Raw genomic sequence first — 21,495 nt, 5'->3', positions numbered from 1 at the left:
TTGAATAAAGATACCAGTTCTCAAGTGCTTTACAAATTACTATTTTTGAACACTCAAGACATACTTCATATTAACAAGTAAAGACACAGTCCTTGGGCAAAAAGAATCTACAAACCTTTGGCCTGATCCTGCAATTAGAGGTGCACAGACAGACCATTCTACCCATGTAGCACCTTACAGATTTCAGTCAGGCTCTGCATGAATCTGATTGCAGAATCAAGGCAGATATACAGACATGAAACAGGTGATACAGGGAAAATAGGTGAGGGTAAGGCAGGATGGTCAAGTGGCTAGGGTGCTAGCCTAAGGCCAGGTCTACACTACCCGCCGGATTGGCGGGTAGCGATCGATCTATCGAGGGTCGATTTATCGCGTCTAGTCTAGACACGATAAATCGATCTCCTGATAAATTGATCTCCGAGCACTCTCCCGTCGACTCTTGTACTCCACCACTATGAGAGGCACAAGCTGAGTCGAGGGGGGAGTGGCAGCAGTCGACTCACCACCGTGAAGACGCCGCGGTAAGTAGATCTAAGTACGTTGACTTCAGCTACGCTATTCTCGTAGCTGAAGTTGCGTATCTTAGATCCATCCCCCCAGTGTAGACCAAGCTTTAGACTTCAAAAAATGAGATTCAATTCCCTGCTCTGCCACAGACCTCCCATGTGACCTAGGGCAAATCATTTAGGGCTTGTCTTCAGTGCGGGCTAAATCTGGCTGCTGTGATCGATGCAGCAGGCATTGAGTTAGCCTGTCTGGTGAAGACACGATAAATCAGTTGGAGAGTGCTCTCCCACGAACTTCAGTACTCCACTTTCCCAAGAGACAGAAGCTATATCGATGGAAGAGTGTCATGTAGACACCTCTGTAAGTCAATCTAAATTATGTTACTTTAAGTTACATAACTTAACTAGCGTAACTTAGATCGACTTATCTCATTAGTGTAGAGCAGGCCTTAGTCTCAGTACACTATCGTATTTCGCTGCCTCAGAGGGGTATTGTGAGGATGAATACATTATAGACTGTGAGGTGCTCATGCCCAGATTTTTAAAAAGTAGTTAAGACATGCTCTGCTCATCACTGCAAAGCTTAAAGTGATTGAAGCTATGTCTACGCTACTGCGGTAAGCTGACCTAAGTTACGCAACTCCAGCTATGTGAATAACGTAGCTGCAGTCAACGTAGCTTAGGTCAACTTACCACAGGGTCCAAACTACACTGGGTCAACAGGAGACACTCTGCCGTCGACTTACCTTACTCTTATCGTTCGGAGTAGAATATTGGGGTCGACTGGAGAACAATCTGCTGTCGATTTGGTGGGTCTTCACTAGACCTGCTAAATCGACCCCAGTGCATCAATCCCTGGAGTGTCAATCCAGAGGGTAGTGTAGACATAGCCTTAGACAGTTATGTCCTATTTCAAAAAGTGACTTAGTCATGGAGACTTAGCAGTCTACATCATTTAGGTCTTGCAATGCTGAGCAGAGCAACATCTTAAATACCTTTATATTATTACAGTAATGGGGGCAAAATATATACCTCAGATAGACAGACAGGGGTTACAATAATAAGAACATGAGGTTACTCAGGTAAGATATTTGCACAGCTTGATGATGCCATTAAATAAGATTGCTTGTTTGTCAGTTATATTATTAACTTTCTTCTTGTAAGCAACTTGACAAGAGTGAGATTTTTAACAGTGATATGGAAAAAACAGTTAACTACCTTTCGTAACTGTTGTTCTTCAAGATGTGTTGCTCATGTCTATTCCAAGTAGGTGTGTGCGCGCCATGTACACAGTCATCAGAAGGTTTTTCCCATAGTGGTACCCATTGAGTCGGGTGTGGAGCCTCCTGGAGTGGAGCCCTTATGGCAGTGTATATAGGTTCCTGCCAACCCACCATCTCTTCAGTTCTTTCTTGCCGGATTCTCTGACAAAGGGGAGGTGGGTGGGTCTTGGAATGGACATGAGCAACACATCTCGAAGAGCAACAGTTACAAAAGGTAGGTAACCGTTTTTTCTTCTTCGAGTGATTGCTCATGTCAATTCCAAGTAGGTGACTCCCAAGCAGTCCCCTAGAAGAGGGTTCAGAGTTCACCAAGTTGCAAACTGTAGCACAGCTCTACCAAATGCAGCAGCATCTTTAGTCTGCTGTGTGGTGGTATAATGAGACATAAAAGTGTGGACAGAATACCTTGTTGCTGCCCTGCAGATGTCCTGAATGGAGACTTGCGCCAGAAATGCTGCAGATGAAGCATATACTCTTGTAGAGTGTGCTGCCAAAGCTTGGGCTGGAATCTTTGCTTGGTCATAGCACATTCTGATTCAGGCCAGGATCCAAGAAGAGACTCTCTGGGACGAAACAGGGAGACCCTTCATTCTTTTGGCAATAGCGATGAAGAGCTACATCGACTTTCTGAACAGCTTTGTTCGCTCGATGTAAAAGGCTAATGCCCGTCTGACATCTAGGGAATGAAGCATACATTCCCTGTCATTGGCATGAGGATTAGGGTAGAACACTGGCAGAAAGACATCCTGATTTGCATGAAATTGCGAAACTACCTTGGGAGGAAAGCTGGGTGCGGCCACAATTTACCTTGTCCTTATAAAACACGGTATAAGGGGGCACGGATGTCAAAGCCTTGAGCTCAGACACCCTTCTCGCTGATGAGGAACTAGGAACGCCACTTTCTAAGAAAGGTAGAGCAGCGAGCATGTTGCTAGGGGCTCAAAGGGAGGGCCCATGAGCCTTGAGAGCACCAGATTAAGATCCCATGGAGACATCAGCTGTTTTACTTGGGGGGACAGTCTGTCTAACCCCTTGAGGAAACAGACAATCACAGGATTAGCGAACAATGAGCGGCCCGTTGAACCGGGATGGAAAGCCAAAATTGCCACCAGGTGCACTTTTATTGACGAGACTGCCAGCCCCTGTTGTTTCAGGTGAAGTAGTCCATGATAAAGGGAATCGAGGACTACAATGGAGGAGTACCTTTCTGGAGGGACCAAATGGAAAATCTCTTCCACTTTGCCAGATAAGTGGCATAAGTGGAAGGTTTCCTGCTGCCTAGGAGAACCTCCCTAACTGAGTCTGAGCAGGTAAGTTCTAGTGGGTTCAGCCATAGAGTTTCCATGCTGTGAGATGGAGAGACTCTAGGCTGGGGTGCTAGAGGTAGCCGTGGTCCTGCATGATCGAGTCCAGAACCAGGGGCAAAGTAATAGGCATATCCACTGACAGGTCCAGCAGTGTGGTGAACCAGTGCTGATGTGGCCATGCTGGTGCTATTAAGATTAACTACTCTTTCTCTCGCCGGACCTTGTGGATGGAGCGGGAAGGGTGGGAATGCATACAGTAGGCGCCCTTTCCATGACAGGATGAAGGCATCCGGGAGCGAGCCCAGGCTGTAATTCAGGAAGGAGCAGAACTGTTGACACTTGCTATTGTATTGTGTCATGAACAGGTCTATCTGGAGAGATGCCCACCTTTGGAAGATGTTGATGGTGACATCCGGGCAAAGGGACCACTCGTGGCTGTGAAACAACCTGCTGAGGCAATTGGCCAGTTCATTTTGTGAACCCAAAAGGTACGAGGCCCCCCGTTGTATCAAGTGGGTGATGCAGAAGTCCCACAGCTTAAGGATTTTCTGGCACAGGAGAGAGGAGTGAGCACCACCCTGTCTGTGTATATAAAACATTGCTGGAATATTGTCTGTCAATACAGATACACATCTGCCATGTAGATGGATTTGAGATGTCTGTCAAGTGAGGCAAACTGCCCACAGCTCCCTGACATTGATGTGCAGCGAACGTTCCGCCTGGGACCAGAGGCCTTGAGTCCTGAGTTCACCTAGGTGCGCTCCCCATCCCATCGCCGACGCATCTGCGACTAGAGACAGCGATGGCTAAGGTGTGGAGAAGGGTATTCCTTCACATACTGCTTGTGGGTCGAGCCACCATCAGAGGGATTCGAGAACCTGAGGAGTAAGGGTGACCAGTCTGTCTATGTGGTCTCAGTTTGGCCCGTAAACTCAGGCTAGCCATGCCTGAAGGGGGCGTATTCACAGCCTGGCATGCAGTACCACATACGTGCAGGCAGCCATATGCCCGAACAATTTCAGACAAGTCTGCCCCTACCTTCTGTGTAGGGATTACGGTTGACTTTGCCACATTTAGAATAAGACCGAACCTGAGGAACGTCATGCGCACCGGGTTCACGTGGTCCTCCACTTGGACCCGAGATTGGCCCTTGATAAGCCAGTTGTCCAGGTATGGAAAAACTTGCACCTGTCGCTTCCGCAGGAAGGCCACCACAACTGCCATGCACTTGGTGAACACCCGCGGAGCCACCGAGAAGCCGAAGGGGAGGACTGTGAAATGATAATGGGCATTGTTGACCACGAATCAAAGGAACCCTCTGCGGGACAGGATTATGGACACTTGGAAGTACGTGTCCTTCAAGTCGAGGGCAGCGTATCAGTCCCCCAGATCCAGAGAGGGGATAATGAAAGCCATGGAGACCATGCGAAACTTCAGCTTCTTCATGAATCTGTTTAGGTTTTGCAGGTCTAAAATAGGCCAGAGCCCTCCTTTGGCGTGGAGATTAGGAAGTAATGGGAATAGAATCCTGAACTAGATAGGTGCCTCTTCAACCGTCCCGAGTTGTAGGAGCATTTGCACCTCCTGCACTAGAAGTTGCTCATGAGAAGGGTCCCTGAAGAGGGATGGGGAAGGTGGCTAGGAGGGTACAATACTGGAAAGAATATCCCAATTCTACCATGCTCAAGACCCATCGATCTGATGTTATTTGAGCCCAAGCATGGTAGAAATGGGATAGATAGTTCATAAAAGGAGGGGAAGAATCCAGGATATGGACTGGTACGTCGCCCCCGGCCGCACCTTCAAAAGGTTTTCTTGGGAGCCGGCAACTGCCTTGCCAAGCCTTGGCCCTGGATAGAGGATTGCAGAGGCCTTCTCCTATTACTCCCACCCAGTCTCCTGTTGTAGTCTTGCCTCAGCTGAGAGGGGTAAAAACAAAGTGGGGGCTGAGATTTAAAATACTTCCTTTGCAGGGCTTGAAGCGCCAAGGATTTTAAGGTCGCTCTAGAGTCCTCGAGACTATGGAGCCTAAAGTCTGTCTGTTCTGCGAAGAGACCCAAGCCATCAAAGGGCAAGTCCTATATAGTCTGTTGGACCTCCAGAGGGAGACCCGAGACTTACAGCCACAAGCTGCCCCACATAACAATGGCCGAGGACATTGTGCAGTTGGCCGAGTCCACCAAATCTATTGGAGCCTGTAAGGAAGTCCTTGCAATGGTCTTGCCTTCCTCTAGGGTAGCCCTGAAGTTGGAGCGAGAGTCAGATGGAAGTAGCTCCTTAAACTTGGACAGGGAGTTACAAAAGTTAAAACTCTAGCAGCTAAAAAATGCCTGCTGATTGGCAATTTGAAGCTGGAGCCCCCCGGTGGAATAGACCTTACAGCCGAAGAGATCCAGCTTCTTTGCCTCTTTAGACTTTGGTGTGGGGCCCTGGTGATCCTGCCTTTCCTTGGCATTGGCTGCATCCATGACCAGCGTGCCCGGCTGAGAGTGGGTGAAAAGGTATTCATACCCCTTGGAGGGTACAAAGTACTTCCTTTCCATCCCTTTAACCATGGGAAGAATGGAAGCAGGAGTTCGCCAGAGGGTCTTGGTAGTATTGTGGGTGGTCTTGATGAATGGCAAGGCCACCCTGGAAGGACCTTCTGGCATCAGAATGTCCACCATAGGGTCTGTTTCTTCTGACAACTCCTCTGCTTGCAGGCCCAGATTTTGGGCTACTCTTCGGAGAAGCTCCTGACGGGTTCTATTGTCCAAAACCAGTAAAGAGGCAGACGAGCCTGCTACTGCCTCATCCGGGGAGAAGGATGAAGAAGCTCTCATCGGCATGGGGTCCTCCTGACCCTCCAACTCACAGAGGTCCTCCCATGCTGGTGCTCCCTGTGCAGTGGCAGATGCAGTGCCAGCCACAAACTCAGTACCAGGTTCGGTGCTGGGTACGGTGATGGCTACAGCACTGGCGTCAATGCCAGCCCAGGAGTGGGGCTCCGAATCCTTTGAAGGTTCCCTCTGTGATGCACTCTATATGCACCGTCTGTCCGAGGTGATCAAAAGGGATCTGGAGCTTGGCCCCTGGGCTTGATGATATGCCCATGGGGTCCAGAATAGCCACTGAGCGGGCACCTGCCAATGTGGTGGCCAGGGCATCATCGGGAGATGTTGCATCTCGTTTTGCCTGGAGCGACGAGATCGGTGCCACCTGTGTCTGAAGACGTATGATTCCGGCTCTGACTCGGAGGACGAGTCTGACCTTGGACTCCACGGCAGTGCTGTGCAGGATGGTGCCAGCGATCGGTGCCAAGGAGAGGGCGACTGGTGCCGCAGCATGGCCGGTTTGCCCTTGGAAAGTCTCGCCCCCCGCATGGTGCTGGTCCTGCCAGTTGCAGTGCTGTTGGTGCTGCTTGCACTGGGAAGTGCTGGGTTGCCATGTCTATGAGGTTCCTGGCGAATGTGTCAGGAGTGAATGGCATGTCCAACTCCTTCATTTGGCTTTCCCATCCCGGGGAGTCCAATGGGACCAGACTCATGGTTCTGCCTGGGCTGCCGGAGTCGACGATACCGGCTGTTCCTGAGCAGGAGCTGAGTGTCCCGACATGGGACGCACTCCTCGGGCACCGTCGCGCTCCACTGCTCAGACCGTCAGCAAGCGCCCCCTTTCGGCTCTTCTCTGCTTCTTACGTGGCACTGGTGATTAAGATCGGTGCCAAGAGGTCGCCAAACTCAACTTCAGTGCTGGAGAGTGACGATGCCGTGGGTCTCTGGACCCCAAGTCCTTCGCCAGCTCTGCAGTCTCCCTCACTGAGACCAATACACTGCACACCTAAGTGCTGGGCTTGGACCCTGATGCAGTTTGAGCTGGCTGGGGACAGAGAGCTGACTCCATAAGGGGAATCTGAAATCTAAAGTCTCTCTTCTTCTTAGTCCTTGGGTGGAAGCTCCTGCAGATCTTGCACTTGTAGGCCTGGTGGGCTTCCCCCAAGCAGTTTAAGCAGGACTCATGAGGGTCTCCCCTGGGCACAGGCTTCTGGCATGACCCACAAGATTTGAAGCCTTGAGACCGAGGCATGCCCCGGTCCCCGGAAGGGAATGGGGGAGAAAAGCAGGGGAGTAACTCCCAACAGAAACTTAGTCTATGAACTAACTAAAACACTAGAAAAACTATACTAAGTAGAACTATATACAAGAATAAATGTTCACTATGAGAAGCACTTGCGCAAAGCAAGAGAATGAAGTAGCTCCAACGACCGTCACTGGTGGTAAGGAACTGAAGAGGCGGCAGGTCAGCAGGAACCTATATACACCACCATAAGGGCATCACTCCAGGGGGCTCCACAGTCGACCCGACAGGTACCACTAGTGGAAAAACCTTCCAATGATCGTGCAGGCGGCACGCACACACCTACTTGGAACTGACATGAGCAATCACTTGAAGAAGAAAAGGAGGTGACTTGGCAAATAAATTCTGAGAAGAGGTTTAAAGGAAACACGGAAGAATGCACAGAAGGGGGCATGACAGAAAAAAACCACAAGGTTTCTGAAGCTGGCATCACTAGGGTACATTGATTGCTTAAGTCTTGCAACACCGATGTGAGGTATTATATCCATTTTCATCACCCCCCAGAGCTCAGGCTTCATTAAAAGAATGGGTACATCTCCATGGTGCAGTTGATCACTGTGGCAGGCTCACCAAAATTAACATGGGGTGGTCTGGAAAGGTCCATGACACTAGAATCTTTCAAAACTCACATTTATTTTATTTAAGGGAAAAGTTGCTGTGAGATCTCAATGGACCTTAATAGTATTCTGATTCCCCCCAGCATTCTTGGAGACTCCGCTTATTTTTCTAATCCCCTGATTTATATATAAAGCTTTTTACTGGACACTTGAACAAGAGAAAGGACCAGTTCTACTGTATATCCTGAGTAACTGAAGAATGACAATGGACTGTGAGTTTGGAGATCTGAGAGGGAGATGGCACTATCTCAGGCTGAGGCTGAAGACTGCTGAGCAATATATATCCTATACGACAATTGCCTGCTACGGTCTGCACAACATCTGTGAGAGCCTCGCTGATGGGTGGGAGGTGGATGTCCAGACACTTTCATGACTGATACTATGAATAGCTAATAGGCTCCCTCTGCAAACTGCAGCAAATAGTCAAGGCCACAGGGTCAGGGACACCCTATGCACCTACTTTGAGGCTAGGAGCTGAATTACGGCATGGTTTCATTACTGTGTGTGTAGGGATTTAATTAAACAGATGTTTATTTTGCTTTTTAAATGCTTTGTGGTACTTTTTTGGAAGAGTATTTTGATACGTGTACTGTATATGTGGTATTTTATGAACCTTTATTGAACTTTTGTCAAAAATAACCATTATTGAACATCAAGCAGTGCAAGCAAAAACATTAATTGAACAAAACTGCATTTTTAGCCATTGCAACATGAACCACAACGTAAAACAGTGAAAACAATGCAAAACATCGCAAACTTTATGCAACATTATGGTGCAGATATGCACCACATTCGAAAAAAGTTCTGTGCTACACTTGTCACAAACATCTGTAGGTGCAGGATTTCTGCATGGTGGCTTTGCCTTGGGTTGTGGAGAGTGTGCAGAAACTATCATTTGTCATTGTAAGGGTGAAGGAGGGTTCCCAGAACGCACTGTTTCCAGACTCCCGTGGTATGGTGGGGAGAGGGAAATGCCCGTGGCTTGAGTTTTGGGAAGAGTACTGCTGCTCCCTGTACCCATTATTCTCCATGGGCTGCAGAACATGTGTGTGCTGGGATTGTGGTGCTGTAGCAGAACATTGTGCCAACACGTTCTCAGTCAAGACAGTCTGGTTTTGCATGTGCTCCAGGAGCTGTCTCAGCATCTCTCCCTCTCTATGCATGTTTTTTGCCTTCGTCTCTGTCAGCAAGGAGAACCTCTGTCCTTCTGTCTCTCTGAAAGAAGAATTTCCCACTATTCCTCTGTCTTCTTATCCCACTTCTGGGATGCTGTCACTAAGTCCCCAAACATTTTGCCTTTGGTCTTCCCTTTTCTGATTAATCAGGTGTTCTGCAGTTGACAATGGTCCTGTCCTTGGGGGCCATAGGGTGTCAGATGCAGAAGCAGGTGGAGCTGGGAAACAGAAGAAGTAGTTATTGAAGCGATTCAAGTCTCCATGGCAACAATTATAAAATGCTTCTTTCTCCTCATTTCTGGAATGCTATTTCAAGTCTCTTCCCAGTCTGGGAGATAAGTGTTTCACTTGAATTTCCCTTTGCACAGGAGCCTTGCTTGTGATTGGCTAAGGTGGGCAGCAGAGTTTCAGGGGTTTGGACTGATGGTTTGCAGAGGCAAGGAATCTAGGGGTGGGCAGAAGGATTTGGAGTTCTACACGGGCTGAGGAGGACAGGGGCTAGGATGTTTGCAGGGGCCAGCTTTGTCTGCCCGTCCACTTCTGCAGGCAATCCTAACATTGGACAATGCAACCTTAATACAGAGGCAGATACGAGGCTTTTTGAAAAAGGGGATGAGCAAACCAGAAATCTATGCAGTGATTTAATTCACCCCCAGAAATGCTGCAGGACTGGAAGAGGTAGGCTACCCACAGAAGTAATCCTGAGAAGGGTGTGTTACTTTTCAATGTTTCTGCCAATATACAGTATTATCTTTGCCTTAAATTCTGTTTAAAATCATCTGCCAACATGCACAAAGTGTACTGCTAAATACAGTTCTGCTGTAATTGTCAACAATGCTGATGGTCTGATTACAGCTAGCCAAGGGCCTATGCATCTCTATGCATTTATTGTCTTCCATTTTATACCTCATAAAATGCTACAACAGCTGAAAGCTCAGGGCATTGATCAAACTCTGAAACAAATAATTTTTTATGCTGCATTATTTTTCTGTAATTGACATTTCAATAAACATGCCTGCATTATATGCTGTGTTTTTTTGTTTGGTTGTTTTTTTTAAAAAAAACTACTACGGCACCCCTAGGTTAACCAGGGCAGGAAGCCTGGGAGACCATGGCAGTTGACCGGGAGATGGAGCACGAGGGAGATGAAGTGGCAGATGGCTGTGAGAAATGAAAATATCAGGGATATAATCCCTACAGAGCTGGAATTCCCTGGCATAGCTACCATACTGATTAAAAGGGAAGTGGGGATGAGAAGCTGAGCTCTCATCCACCCAGACTGATGGCTTCCATTGGCACTTGGAACAACAATATGTTAAAATGACCTATACATTTTTATTGTAATATAGCACTTAGTACTTACAGGCAGAGGTCCCCTCCTCAGAATTGTCAGTCTGGTGTCTGCCTGGGTATCAGAAGTCTGTTCCTCCAGGTCTGGCTTGGAGTCTTGCATGGAAAAGAAATCCTAGCTTTCAGGGAATCCTCCACTTCAGAGTACTAGTCAAGATTCTCCTTGGTGTTCTCCACCACATATTGAGCTTCAATGATGGCCTAGATGGTAAAAATCCTATCCTCAAAGTCGGGGCAGGTGGTTGGAGCACTGCCAAAGGTCCTCGTTCGGACCTTGGTATTTTTTTATAATTCTAATAGAGCTTCTTCCCTTTATTGCAGCATTGAGCCAAGTCCAAGGAGTGACCCCAGTTGGTCATTTGGTTAGCTATATACTTGAATATTTTCTTATTACAGTGGCTACTATTAAAGGAGGACTGCACCAGTTCCTTTCCCCAGATCACAAGAAAATCCATGACCTCTGCATGGCCCCCCACAGACACACAAGGCATGGCTGCTATAGCACTGGTATAATGCTCCAGGAGTGTGTAATCACAAACAGAGCGTTCCTGGCTGCACACCAGCATTTAAATAAGGAGGTAACATCTGGTAATCATGACCCCTGAACAGCAGAGGGCACACCCGTGAACAGACAGTTCAGTCCTGGTGTAAAACAATGCAGTGTCCTACCAGTGGGAGGACTGAAAAATTAACCTGAAGTACTGATGCATCCACACAAACTCCATATTAACTACACACAATATTCCACATGGAAATTCATTTTGGAATGAATTAAAGTGGATTATCCAGTTTGCACCAACTAACCAGTTAATTCAGAAGAATTGTGTTGTGTGGATGCAGTCCATTTTAATTTGAAAAAATGCCAGTTAGTCTGAAACAAACCCATTGTGTTGACAAACCCTAAAACACCATCTGAACCCAGCAGCTTGTCTACACTATGCTTTCCAATGTTGCTAACAGCAATGGAACTGAACTGCCATTAGAAAGAGTGGGACATTTTTGCAAACTTTCCCTAATGTACACAAAAAGAAAAGAAGTACTTGTGACACCTTAGAGACTCACCAATTTATTTGAGCATAAGCTTTCGTGAGCTACAGCTCACTTCATCGGATGCATACTGTGGAAAATACAGAAGATGTTTGTTTTTATACACATAAATAATGGAAAAATGGGTGTTTATCACTACAAAAGGTTTTCTCTCCCCCCACCCCACTCTCCTGCTGGTAATAGCTTATGTAAAGTGATCACTCTCCTTACAATGTGTATGATAATCAAGGTGGGCCATTTCCAGCACAAATCCAGGTTTTCTCCCCACCCCCCTACCCACACACAAACCCACTGTGTGGGGGGGGGAGGAGGAGGAGTGGGGAGAAAACCTGGATTTGTGCTGGAAATGGCCCACCTTGATTATCATTCACATTGTAAGGAGAGTGATCACTTTAGATAAGCTATTACCAGCAGGAGAGTGGGGTGGGGGGAGAGAAAACCTTTTGTAGTGATAAACACCCATTTTTCCATTATTTATGTGTATAAAAACAAACATCTTCTGTATTTTCCACAGTATGCATCCGATGAAGTGAGCTGTAGCTCACAAAAGCTTATGCTCAAATAAATTGGTTAGTCTCTAAGGTGCCACAAGTACTCCTTTTCTTTTTGCGAATACAGACTAACATGGCTGTTACTCTGAAACCTAATGTACGCAACTTCATGATGAGTCAGCAGCAGAACTGAGTCATTATTCCCAATTGCTCTGATGATCTAATCACTAAATTACACTGCTTATTTAAATAAGTACATTGCCACTAAACATTATTTCAATTTGTATATAATGTCTCATTTGGAAAGGACTCCAGCACACCTGATGTCTCAGATGCTCTGGAGTCATCCTTTTTTAGAAACACACACAATGCACAGACAATTCTGCTGTTGGAGTGGAAAATGAAGGGACAGCATACTGCACATGATAACAGAGAGAAAATTTTAATGAACACATCAAGGCAAAACTCTACACTTACAAGACCCCATGCCACTTCTTAAGTCCGTGCACAGCACCTCAAACAAGTAAGTAATTTTAAAAGTGTCTTGTCCAAAAACATACATGCAGACAGTAAACTTGATGGAACTTAGCTTAGAATAAGGACCTGCAAACTTGATATTTAGATCACTGCTGAAAGCTGTCCCACCAGTTAAAGCAGGGTAGTCAAGAGGCAGACTGTGGACCAAAGTTGAACCACCAGACACTTTTGAATAGACCCCAAAATCTTTTTATTAATTATCATCGTTTTTTATGATGTTCTCTGGAGTATGGACTTCAACCATACTTTGACCAAGAAATGTGGACGTTGACATAAAATAATTGACTACCCAAATTAAAGAAATCCCAACTTCTGCACTCCTGGATGTTAGTGACATTCTCTACATCAAGAGAGGGGAAAGGCGGGCTTTAAATGGGTACCAAGATGCGGGGCCTCCCAAGGAGTCCGGCAGAGGGGCAGAAGGAAGACCCGTGAAATCCCTTACTGAGAACTTGCTATACCATAGAGCCTACAACCTAGAAAACAACGGTCTTACATGCAGGCGACAGAAAATATCTGCAGGGAACCCACTGCATTGACTCGTCATTCTTGTACCCAGCCCTGCCGCGCCGCCTCTCCACTCCCCCCTCCCGCCCGCTCCTGTCCAGCCCCGCCCCTTTGGCAGCACGCGGGGGAGGGGGGCTCGGCACCCAGAGGGACGATGGGAGTTGTAGTCCATTTCGGCACCAACCGGGCTGCCAGTGGCGTGGCCGCTGCCCGTGGCCTCAGCCCCAGGAGCGAGCGGGGGGCGCCCGCCCGCCCGCGCCGGGGCAGGGCTGGGACACCGGCAGGCGAGAGGCGCCCGGGGGCCCCAGGCACTACAAGCCCCATGGTGCTTTGCCAGGCGGCGCTGTGCGACACGCCGCGCTCCGGGGCCGCTCTGCCCTTAGTCTGGGGGAAGCGCAGCAGAGACCGGCAGGGGCGGCTGCCGGCCGGCGGGACGTGGGCAGGGCGAGAACCATGTGGGTGTTCGGTTACGGCTCCCTCATCTGGAAGGTGGATTTCCCCTACGAGGAAAAGATGGTCGGGTACATCACGGGCTACAGCAGGAGGTTCTGGCAGGGCAGCACGGACCACCGCGGGGTGCCGGGCAAGGTGAGCGCTGGGCGCAGGGAGCGTGTCCTGCCGGTGCCCCGACCGGGGAGGGAAGCACCCACCATCCGCCCGCAGGGGGCAGGAGAGGGGAAGTGCCGGTGGCAGCTGCTGTTCGCCCTCCCCGTTCCAGATATGTTGTCTGCTGCGGAGGGGGGGACGCGATGCTGACCAGCGGCCCATCCGAAGCAGGGAGCTCTGAGCTGACCCCCGTGAGTTTATACAGAAATTAACCCAGATCCCACCGCTGAACCCCTCCACATACCCCGAATACAGGTACGGGCTGCTCTTCAGCTCCCCACCATATACACAGATCCCTAACCTTCGCCTCCCCTCCTCCCAACGATCCCTAACCTTCGCCTCCCCTCCTCCCAACGATCCCTAGGTTCAGTTCAGGCATTCTCCCCCACTGGAATACACCCCCCCCCCCTATACACACACACAGTTTCTGCATGCAGTCCCCCCAACACGCACCCACATACCCCCAACAGATTCCCTCCTTCTCCCCCCCCCCCCCCCCAGGCACACAGGTCCTCCTCACACACACCCCAAGTCCTCTCTGCACCAAAGGACACTTCCACAGTTCGACTATTCTCTCATGTACAAGCAGGTCCCATTCACACACCCAATCAAACTCCTCTCTCACACAGGTCCCATCTCCATTCCACTACACACTCACAAAATTTCAAAACTTCATAGTTTTAAAATATTCTCTAAAGGTAAATACAAAGTAACCCTCTACTTTTCCCCTGCCTTCCAAATACATCATATTTAATATCAATTTCACATATATAGCTTTACAGTCCTCCACCCCTATATCAAAACAAACCACCACCCCTTGTACCCTCCTACATCATCTTCATAATCAAAGTTACTGGGTAATCTTTTGCACTATCAGCTGGAGAATCACACTAGTCCGAACATTTTGTACCTACTAGTAGTTACATGTAACAACTAATAGCTTTCTGTTAGACACTAACAGAACAAATAACATCTCTATTCCTCCCTCCCCCCGTTTATTTTGTGTATTTGTCAGCATTCTGTGCAGTTAGTTTCACCCTTTCCCCCGATAGTCATTAAGGCCCCAATCTAACAAAAGCTGACCTGCCGGGTATACCCTATGCAGAGCAACAACACTGAACACAATGGAGGTCTGCTTTGGCACAGGGGGGCAGAAACAGCTTGCAAGATAGAGGCCTCGCGGTTCAATATTGCCAACATTTACAAGTGAGTAGTTAGTTGTGTGCTTAAGTCCTTTTGATTTAATGGAACTTCTCACAGAATCACTCAGGTGTTTGCATATTTAGGGCCTCAGTCAGTTTCAACCTTGCTAAAAAGATCCTTATATAATCTGAAACAGGAGTTGAAACTCTTTATTTTTAAAGGTTTCAGAGTAGCAGCCGTGTTAGTCTGTATCCGCAAAAATAAAAGGAGTACTTGTGGCACCTTAGAGACTAACCAATTTATTTGAGCATAAGCTTTCGTGAGCTACAGCTCATTTCATCGGATGCATTCAGTAGAAAATACAGTGGGGAGATTTCATATACACAGAGAACATGAAACAATGGGTGTTACCATACACACTGTAACAAGAGTGATCAGGTAAGGTGAGCTATTACCTCAGGAGAGAAAAAAATTATCACTTTTGTAGTGATAATCAAGGTGGGCCATTTCTAGCAGTTGACAAGAACGTGTGAGGAACAGTGGGGGGGGGAAATAAACATGGGGAAATAGTTTTACTTTGTGTAATGACATATCCACTCCCAGTCTTTATTCAAGCCTAAGTTAATTGTGTCCAGTTTGCAAATTAATTCCAATTCAGTGGTCTCTTGTTGGAGTCTGTTTTTGAAGTTTTTTTTGTTGAAGAATTGCAACTTTTAGGTCTGTAATCGCGTGACCAAGGAGACTGAAGTGTTCTCCGACTGGTTTTTGAATGTTATAATTCTTGATGTTTGATTTGTGTCCATTTATTCTTTTACGTAGAGACTGTCCAGTTTGGCCAATGTACATGGCAGAGGGGCACTGCTGGCACATGATTGCATATATCACATTGGCAGACATGCAGGTGAACGAGCCTCTGATCGTGTGGCTGATGTGATTAGGTCCTATGATGGTGTCCCCTGAATAGATATGTGGACACAATTGGCAACGGACTTTGTTGCAAGGATAGGTTCCTGGGTTAGTGGTTCTGTTGTGTGATGTGTGGTTGCTGGTGAGTATTTGCTTCAGGTTGGGGGACTGTCTGTAAGCAAGGACTGGCCTGTCTCCCAAGATCTGTGAGAGTGATGGGTCATCCTTCAGGATAGGTTGTAGATCCTTGATGATGCGTTGGAGGGGTTTTAGTTGGGGGCTGAAGGTGATGGCTAGTGGCGTTCTGTTATTTTCTTTGTTGGGCCTGTCCTGTAGTAGGTAACTTCTGGATACTCTTCTGGCTCTGTCAATCTGTTTCTTCACTTCAGCAGGCGGGTATTGTAGTTGTAAGAACGCTTGATAGAGATCTTGTAGGTGTTCGTCTCTGTCTGGGGGGTTTATTTCCCACACACACACACACACACACTGTTCCTCACACGTTCTTGTCAACTGCAGGAAATGGCCCACCTTGAGTATCACTACAAAAGTGATAATTTTTTCTCTCCTGAGGTAATAGCTCACCTTACTTGATCACTCTTGTTACAGTGTGTGTGTATATAAAATCTCCCCACTGTATTTTCTACTGCATGCATCCGATGAAATGAGCTGTAGCTGACAAAAACTTATGCTCAAATAAATTTGTTAGTCTCTAAGGTGCCACAAGTCCTCCTTTTCTTTTTAAAGGAATGTTTTTAAAAGAATTTCAGAATATATTAAAATAATGCTTTAAAAAACTGGAATTTTTTTTAAATTGCTTAATTTCAAAAAATTGAGTGGCAGCATCTCTTTAAAGAAGGAAGGAGGTCAGGGAGCAGTGTAATAAATGTACAAGCTCTATATTTTGTTAGTCTATTGAAATACAAAAGTAAACTTTTGAAAAGTAAAATGGGTTCACTCTTATGGCATTGTTCAAAGAAGCACAGTATTCTTTTATTTGTGTAATTGGTGAATAATTGCCAAGAACAGCTTCGATATTCATATGATTAAAAGTACAGTGTTATGATCTTCTGCATAGCTGGACATTTTAAATTATTGGTTCTGATTTTGTATTAGAGAAATCTTGTGCTACAGTAAGAGTCAGACCTCAGAAATCCCAAAACCATGGCAGGGCTTTGGAGACATACACGTGACTTCCAAAGAACTCAGCATATGCAAACTTCCAAAACTAGAAAATGCCCCTATATTTCCAATACAATACTTAGGGCTTGTCTACACTTAAGCGCTGCACTGGCCCAGTTGCACCACTGTAGCACTTATTGAAGACGCTACCTACACTGACTGGAGAGCTTCTCCCACTAGCGTAGATACTCTGCTTCCCCGAGAGGGACAGCTATGTCGACGGGAGAAGCCTTCCCCCCATCGATGTAGTGCTATCTGTACCAGGGAGTTAAGGTTGATATAACTGTGTTGCTCAGGGGCGTGGATTAGTTATACCAACATAAATTGGTAGCGTAGAGCAAGTCTCAGATCTCGTAGTGCTAGTTTTGTAACCTCCCAAACTAAATCCATTCTGCTGCTTTCAACTGAAGTTCATTTCTCACCTCAAGCACTGATGCAATTACCTGGAATTACTGATCCAAAATACTATATACCAATACTATTTCTCATTTGGCATGAAATAAGTAAATTGATCTTTCCTTGATCCACTTCTAAGGGCTTGTCTACACTACTGTGCGGGGTCAATCTAAGATGCACAATTTCAGCTACGTGAGTAGCATAGCTGAAGTCGACGTACTTAGATCTACTCACCGCGGTGTCTTCACTGCGCTAAGTCGACAGCTGACGCTCTCCCGTCAGCTCCGCTTGCGCTCCTCATTCTGGTGAAGTACCAGAGTTGACAGGAGAGCACTCAGAGGTCCATTTATCACGTCTAGTATCCAGTGGTAGTGTAGACAAACCCTAAATCTGAGTAGTATCAGAGTAGCTGAAGGACTTCACAATGTGAAAAGAGCTTCTAAATAAAGTTGGCAAAGCTCCAAAATTAATATTTTCCTGTTACATGTGGATTCAATTACACTGGGTCACCACTTGTGTAAACCATCCCATTACCATCACCACTGCCATCACTATTCCCTGGAGGAACCTACGTTCTATATAATTTTAACAATACACTAAAATTCAGTGTATTTCTTATACTTTTATTAATTTTTATATTAAAGGATTAGTGCTCGGAGGCCCCAATTAGGACCAGGGCCTCATCATCCTGGGCATTGTACAAACATACTCTTAAGACAGTTCCTGCCCCTTGGAGCTTATAGTCTAAGATCACTATCTGCAACTGCCTCAGTACAGATGGACTCCCTTGTGCCTATGTGGAGCCTCACTGACTTTGGTGGCATCCATCTGCAGTTCCAGGAACTGGGTATAAGTAGGGACAAGATGCAACAAGAACAAAATGGAGGAGGGAAAAGAAGACCAGGGTGATGATACCAAGTTTGAGACAAATACATTTGAATTTGGTCTGTTTATATAATTAAGTTTATCATAAGCCAACATAGAGACCAATACAAGTTGATTATTATCAGCATTATTTGTTATATGGTGGTAACACCCGAAGATCCCAGAGGAGAATGAGGTCCCATTGTGTTGGGCACTGTGCTACCATGTAGGGAGAAACTTATTTTAACTTAAGGTAGAAGTGCAAGGAAATAGTTTAAGTGGTCGATTAAAATGGGAGTACCTAGAGGAGGCTAATGTTATTAATTTTTATTGTGTTTATACTGATCCTTTCAGTACTTTTTCAAAACTTAAGAAAACCTGTCTACCTTCCACACACAACCAAATACATCCTAAGAATAAGTCATGCCTTCTGCTTCAAAATACTCTAGTTTCCTTTCATGAGTATTAGGAAGTGACCATTTCAGGTGTGACTTCCAACTTATGATTGTATGATGCCAACAATGTATTAGGTGCTAACTGTTCCTTGTAGTTCAGAGACTCTTACTGCCTTGAAGTCATTTTTTTGTAGCTAAATTGTAGACTTTCACATTATAGGACATCTTTTAAGCAATGCAAGACTTCTAAGATAGCAATGGCAGCAGGAATAACCAAAAAGAGTTAAATTCAGTAGTTGAAACAAATCCCAAACAATAATGTGCATCTAGCAAAATAGCCAAGAGAAAATAAATCTCATTTTTGTTGAATCTTAAAAGGGGGGGAAGTATGAATCTATAAATAGGACGCTAAAGCAAAGCAGAGATGTGCGCAAACTACTTCATTCTGTGTGGGCTTTCATTTTTAGCCTGTTGATAAAACTAAAAGAGGAGAGATTTTATCCTATTTTTTTAATCTGGTGTTAAAAAAAAATGCACAGGATTATGAAGTTAAAAACAATTTCCAGTTGTAAGCATCCTTTCCAATTTCCTGTGGACAGGTGTATTTTTCAAGCGACAGGAAGGAGCATAATATAGTTTTACTGCATTTTGAAATCCTGCATCGCTCTCACTGCACAAGGGCTATCACCCTTATATAATTCTAAATAGCTCAACAAATGCTAAGGAAACAATAGGTTACAGAAACATCCAGCAAATTAGGGGAATGACATTGATGGGACAGGGCTATGTTATTTACAGTTGCATATGTGGCTAATTAGTTAGTCATCAGAAATACTTAACTGATCATTAACATACTGGACCTGGTATATGAAAATGGGCCAAATATTCAAGTTTCCCTAATTTATGAAAGAAAAATGGTAAATGCTAATTTTATTTAATTAAAATACACTTTTCTTTGTTCACTGAGGTCTTTCCCCCCAAAGCGGTCACCTCATTTACACATCATTGGCAACTCCAAGCTAAAACTGGAGACTGACTTAGAAAGAGAGCAGCTATAGTGAAGACGTAAGAATTATACTAATTGAAAAAGGAAATGCTGCATTTTCAAAAGGAGGATGCATAGGTTCATGCAACCATGGATCATTAATAATTAAATTTATACAAAATTTTTATGTCTCAAATTTTTTTTATTTTTTTTTTTTTAACACCAAGACCATCCTATCATTGGATCAAAATAATGATCCATATTTTATTTCTGAAGAGCTTTTTCAGATTACTAGGACCCTTATCAACCCAGGATGAACTTCTGGAATGCCAATAAAGACCTACAAACGGATTGACAGGAAACATCAAGTACAATCTTCCCTGCATTTGCTGGAAGACCTCTTAGGCCTGGTCTACATAGAGGTTTTGTATCCATAGAACTATAGGTTATGGGTGTAATTCTTTACTGGAATAGTTATACTGGTACACCTCCCCTAATGTGGATGCACTTTTAGTGGTATAAATGTGCCTTTTACTGATATGGCTTTATTCGCCTTCCTGTACTGGAATAAGTCATACCAGTATAAAGACTGTGATATCAGTATAACTGTGTCCATGCTACTGGGTTTGTACTTCTTTAATTTTACCAACATAATGAAATTGCTGAAACTTTTGTGTTTAGCACTCACAGTTTTGTTAATGCTCATGCAGCTGAACTGATGCTAACACAGGTGGAATTTTCTGTAAAAATTCCCACATATAGAGAGACAAGCATTTTCCAGGACAGACAAGATCTAAATTTTTAATGTAAAACCACACAGAAAAAAACCCTTTTGGACCTCCTTTATACACCATAAAGCAGCAAAATCAGCACATGCCCAATTTCTTTGTTTTGCAGGGCAACTTTAAAGAAGTCATAGCTGTAATTTACTTTGGACTAGATTGTGCCCTGATCTACCATGGTTGTGCAGAGGAGTATGCAAAGTGGGTTCTAGTGGGTATGCATGAAGAATCCTATAAAAGGGCTGTGACAGATTCCTCTCTCAGTTGTGTTTTCCTGCACAAAAAGGGAGCACCAGGGAACTGTTCCTTAGAGGAGAGTCTCTGAGACACCATGCCTCCTACGACTACTCCTGGGGCAAAGAAGATTACACACTGACCCCGGCTCAAGGCTGGATCTAGAAGCATAATCTAACCCTAAATGAGCTGGTGCTTTAAAGAAAAAAATTAGTTAAGAATATAAAGTCAATCTGGATTTTGTTTTAACTCTGAATTTCTTTGATTGTTAGCTTGTCAGATTGATGACACTGTAGTCTGTGGTTTATTATAAAACTGAGCTAATACACAATATACATTATCTAGGTTTTATAAGTTTTGAAGTTTTATCACTTGCAACCAGCAACCAACTACACGAATGTATCACAGCGCCCTCTGTGTGACTTTATTATTATTATTCTGAATGCCACTCTGCTGCTAATACAAGATGTTATAAACTTTATTTTTAACATGCACTAAGCAAATGCAGAGTCAGGTGTCCCTTATACTGGGTCCAGTTTATCTGTGGCCAGTGGGAGCTGCGGGCAGCCATGCCTGCAGACGGTCAATGTAAACACTGTCTCGCAGCCCACTAGTGGAGTATACTGATGGGCCGCAGGTTGCCCACCACTGAATTAAAATCCAAGGAATTACACCAGGAACAAATTTATTCACGGTGTGTAAATTGCAAGTGAAACCCATCCTTCAACACTATTATTCCATTTCAAATTATAGCAGTGAAATACTAGCCTACAAGTTGAAAAACCTACTGAAAATACTTGCTGCTACAACATTCCATAGTCAGTACAACAAAGAACACATAATGAGCATTTTTATGTACAACAATGACTGCAAGCTTTTTTGTACAAAACTCGGCTTAACATAATGATGACCTTGTATTCATACTTTAACTGCTCAACTTACCTTATTGTAATAATGTAGTTAAACACTAGTTAAAAATGCAATGCTTGCTATTACTGCCATAATATATAGTATGTAGGATGCTATATTAGAAAGATATTCCTTGTTAACACTGCACATGAAGGCAAAT

The 21,495-nt window shown here is 45.2% G+C and overlaps 2 protein-coding genes across 7 annotated transcripts in view; one reads left to right on the top strand and one right to left on the bottom strand.

Moving 5' to 3' along the window:
* Nucleotides 1–21,495, bottom strand: part of ASB3 (ankyrin repeat and SOCS box containing 3) — a 128,988-nt gene that overhangs the window by 74,009 nt on the left and 33,484 nt on the right. The window contains exon 1 of one of the 4 annotated variants that reach the window (XM_073339171.2): nt 10,368–10,555. The exons of the other annotated variants lie outside the window; for them this stretch is intronic. The gene's annotated coding sequence lies outside the window, so the exon portion shown is untranslated. Of the gene's footprint in view, nt 1–10,367; nt 10,556–21,495 lie in introns of those variants that run through there. 4 annotated transcript variants of the gene reach the window in all.
* The window catches only part of CHAC2 (ChaC glutathione specific gamma-glutamylcyclotransferase 2), a 30,430-nt gene continuing 22,054 nt past the window's right edge, over nt 13,120–21,495 (top strand). For 2 of the 3 annotated variants that reach the window (XM_073339180.2, XM_073339179.2), the window contains exon 1: nt 13,120–13,524. In XM_073339180.2, the coding sequence (XP_073195281.1) occupies nt 13,390–13,524 (135 nt within the window). In that variant the 5' untranslated portion in view covers nt 13,120–13,389. The remainder of the gene's footprint in view (nt 13,525–21,495) is intronic. The other variant, XM_073339181.2, reaches the window with a different exon arrangement.

This window comes from Lepidochelys kempii, chromosome 3 (genome assembly GCF_965140285.1).
Source record: "Lepidochelys kempii isolate rLepKem1 chromosome 3, rLepKem1.hap1, whole genome shotgun sequence".
Classification (NCBI taxonomy): Eukaryota; Metazoa; Chordata; order Testudines; family Cheloniidae; genus Lepidochelys; species Lepidochelys kempii.
Note: the sequence above shows the minus strand (reverse complement) of the source record. Positions and strands in the feature narration are given on the sequence as shown.